The 3,390-nt window shown below is 37.3% G+C and overlaps 1 protein-coding gene across 1 annotated transcript; it reads left to right on the top strand.

Annotated features, from left to right (window-relative positions):
• Positions 1–1,436: 1,436 nt before the first annotated feature.
• On the top strand, positions 1,437–2,813 carry LOC117619404 (exopolygalacturonase-like). The gene has a single exon (XM_034349350.1). It carries the CDS (start codon positions 1,473–1,475, stop codon positions 2,697–2,699), a length of 1,227 nt encoding a protein of 408 aa, XP_034205241.1. The 5' UTR covers positions 1,437–1,472; the 3' UTR covers positions 2,700–2,813.
• The last annotated feature ends 577 nt before the right edge of the window (positions 2,814–3,390 follow it).

Genomic DNA, 3,390 nt, shown 5'->3' with positions numbered 1-3,390 from the left:
GAACATATTAAACAAAATAAACTAATTTTGTAGAAAATTAAATAAAAAAACAAAGTCCACAAAATAATTTAAAATAATTAATTACAATTTATGAAGTAAATATTGAAATTAGCAAAATATTTCAATACTAATTATTCACTAAATACATAAAAATTAAAGTAATTTTAAAATGGTAAGATATTACTTAATTACAAAAAAGAAACACTTTTATGCAGTATTGCCGGTCGGCTATACGCTTGACATACATTCAAATATTTAAATAGTATAGCCGCACGACTATACTGAAAAAACATTCGTATAAATAACAAGTATAGCCACTCTTTAAATATTAATTTATTTTAAAAGGGTACTCCTTGTTTACAATGGCTCCTGCACGATAATAACGTGCAGACCGTTCGGATGAGAGAATAAATGTATATAAATATACGTTCAGTTTGTCTGATAATCTTCAATTAATATAGTGGAAGGATCAAAATCAATCTGGCATACTAATCCCAGCTTCAATTGGCCAAGCATGGGAAGAAAGAATGCCCTCTTGCTGGCATCGAACTGGTTGTAGGCCAAGAAAAGTATATAGAGTAGAAACTGATGCATTATCTAGACAATGATGAACTATTGAATGTATGTTTTAACACAAGCAATTTATTTGCAAATATTAAATATATTAGAATTTTATAGCTTATAACATGTGAAGGTATCTGAGCGAAGAAAAAAGACTTGTACAAGCACCACAAAATCAAAAAAAATCAAAGAACCCAACCATTTATCTTTAGTACATTCCATTTCTTTAACCCAGCATAGGTAGAACAGGCAAGGGCTTTTGTCAAACAAATAATGGTGGGCTTGACATTCACATTGAGAGGTAAAAGGGCCTTTGTTTCCATTCTAGGTGAGATCAATGTCACCGGCGGATAGCAAGCAAAACCTATGAATTATAATAAAAATAAAAAGAGTATGGTAAAAAATAGATGAACTAACCACCACAATGGTGCAAATGGATTATTTAAGCTAAGTAGATGAATTAAAGTTGTTAAGATGAGGCACTTTCTAGTTGGATGATATTAGAAAAAGTATATACATAGATGCGCCAATAGTGTAGGCATGGTCTTTTCTTGTTGATCTTGTTAACTCTATCCAGGTGTGTATGCATGGTTTTGGTCCTCCTTTTTTGGAATATACATATATTGCAGGGTGTGGAGGAGGACAGCAATACTACAAACAGTTTAGCACGTTCTAGATAGAGATTTAGTGATGAATATTCTCAAGGCTAAACAGCTTACTAATTATAGAATATAAAGCTAAACTAGAATGCAACTGTGTATAAAAATAGTTAGTGATTGGTTGGATAGTTTGATGGTGTTGAGCCTTCCCAATTGGACTATAAATTGGCCTCAACTCAAAATGGAGTTGCATCATCCTTCCAAAGGAAAAAAACACAGAGAATAAAATAACAAAGTGGAAGGAAAATCAAGATGGCTATGAAATTAAATTTCTTGGCAATGCTTTTGTGCTTATTGTTAGCATCTACCCCTAAAGCTCATGCTAGTGTGTTTGACGTGACGAGTGCAACATACGGTGCAAAGCCTGGCTCTGATGTCAGTACGGCCTTGGCCAAGGCTTGGAGTGATGCATGTGCATCGCCATCCGCGAGTAAAGTTGTTGTTCCGAGCGGGACATACAAGTTAAAAGAAGCAAATTTCAGAGGCCCCTGTAAGGCTCCTATTGAGATGCAAGTTCAAGGCATATTGCAGGCTCCAGCAGACGCTGGCCAACTCACACGACCGGATACTTGGGTTGGTTTTCAGTACATTGACATGCTCACCTTATCAGGTGGTGGGACTTTTGATGGCCAAGGAGCACTTTCTTGGAATCAAAATGACTGCCACAAAAACAAAAATTGCAAACCTCTTCCCGTTAATCTGCGGTTCGAATTCCTCACAAATTCCAAAGTTCAGGACATAACTTCACTTAACAGCAAATTTTTCCACATGCATGTTTTTCGGTGCAACCATACTACATTTCAACAGCTTACCATCACAGCACCTGACGAGAGCAGAAACACAGATGGAATCCATATCGGGGCTTCGACTGCTATCAACATTACTCATTCAAAGATTGGAACTGGGGATGACTGTATTTCTATTGGTGATGACTCCCACGAAATCACAGTGACTGATGTTACTTGTGGGCCAGGCCATGGAATAAGCATTGGAAGCCTTGGAAAATATAAGGAAGAAAAGGATGTGACCGGGATCATAGTTAAGAACTGCACCCTGACTAATACGGAGAACGGTGTGAGAATCAAAACATTTCCAGATTCTCCTTCGCCTAGCACTGCCTCGAGTATACACTATGAGGATATTATCATGGTTAATGTCAGTAACCCTATCCTCATAGACCAATTGTACTGCCCATATACTCAGTGTGAACAAAAGCCTCCGTCAAAAGTAAAGATCAACAATGTCAGCTTCAAGAACATTAAGGGCTCATCTTTCACTCCACTTGCAATCAAGCTTGTATGTACCACGGGCATACCGTGTGAGAATGTGGAGTTGACTGACATTGATCTCACCTACGGTGGAAACAAAGGCCCTCTTACCTCTATGTGTTCTAATGTCAAGCCCACAATTACTGGCGTGACAAAGGCTCTTGGTTGTGCTACATCGTCCTTGGCACCTCTTCCTTTATCCAAGAAGTAGAAAGCACTAATTAATCTTCTCTATACATAAATTGCTGTGTTATACTTTGCTTTTGTGCTACATGTTCTCTCCTTTGTCCAAGATAAATGAATACACAACACAATTTTCATCAAAGCCAACAGGATTTAGAACCCTCTTATACCATTGTTGACCTGTTTGATCCCAATTTTCATCATCGAAAACTTCCCTTGTGAATTTGGCAATAACACTGCTTGATATTTCTCTGTCTTATATAAAAAAAACAATCGATGGACCTTTCCCGCCAAAATTTTGTCGGGACTATTGAAGTGGAAGGGGATGCACAATATATTATTACTGCTCTTGAGAAAGATGGGGGGGATTTGCATGTGTGGAAGGTCACCTTTTTAAAGAAGCTAAGTGCCACACACATTCTCTCTCTGGTGAGATGGCGATATAGCTCCATAGAATGTAATAAGGTGGCTCACTCCCTTGCTAGGCATGCCTTGTTGTTAGATCAAGAATCTTTTGGTCAGAGGAAGAGCCTCCATGACTTAATTACTTCATTGTTATTGGATAATACTCCAAGTTTATCAAATTAATGAAATCTTTTACAATATTTTAAAAAAAAAAGGGGGAGGGTGAAGCTAGAAAACAATTTTTAGAGGGACCAAGAGTGTGAATAACTTAGTTTGGGGGCCATTACATAAATCTTTTACAAATTCTTCCATGA

This window comes from Prunus dulcis, chromosome 2 (assembly GCF_902201215.1).
Source record: "Prunus dulcis chromosome 2, ALMONDv2, whole genome shotgun sequence".
In the NCBI taxonomy this organism is placed as follows: domain Eukaryota; kingdom Viridiplantae; phylum Streptophyta; class Magnoliopsida; order Rosales; family Rosaceae; genus Prunus; species Prunus dulcis.
This window is presented reverse-complemented; position numbering and strand designations above follow the sequence as displayed.

Coding starts and splice junctions, on each gene's coding strand:
- LOC117619404 (XM_034349350.1), top strand. CDS start 1,473: ATGGCTATGAAATTAAATTTCTTGGCAATGCTTTTGTGCTTATTGTTA.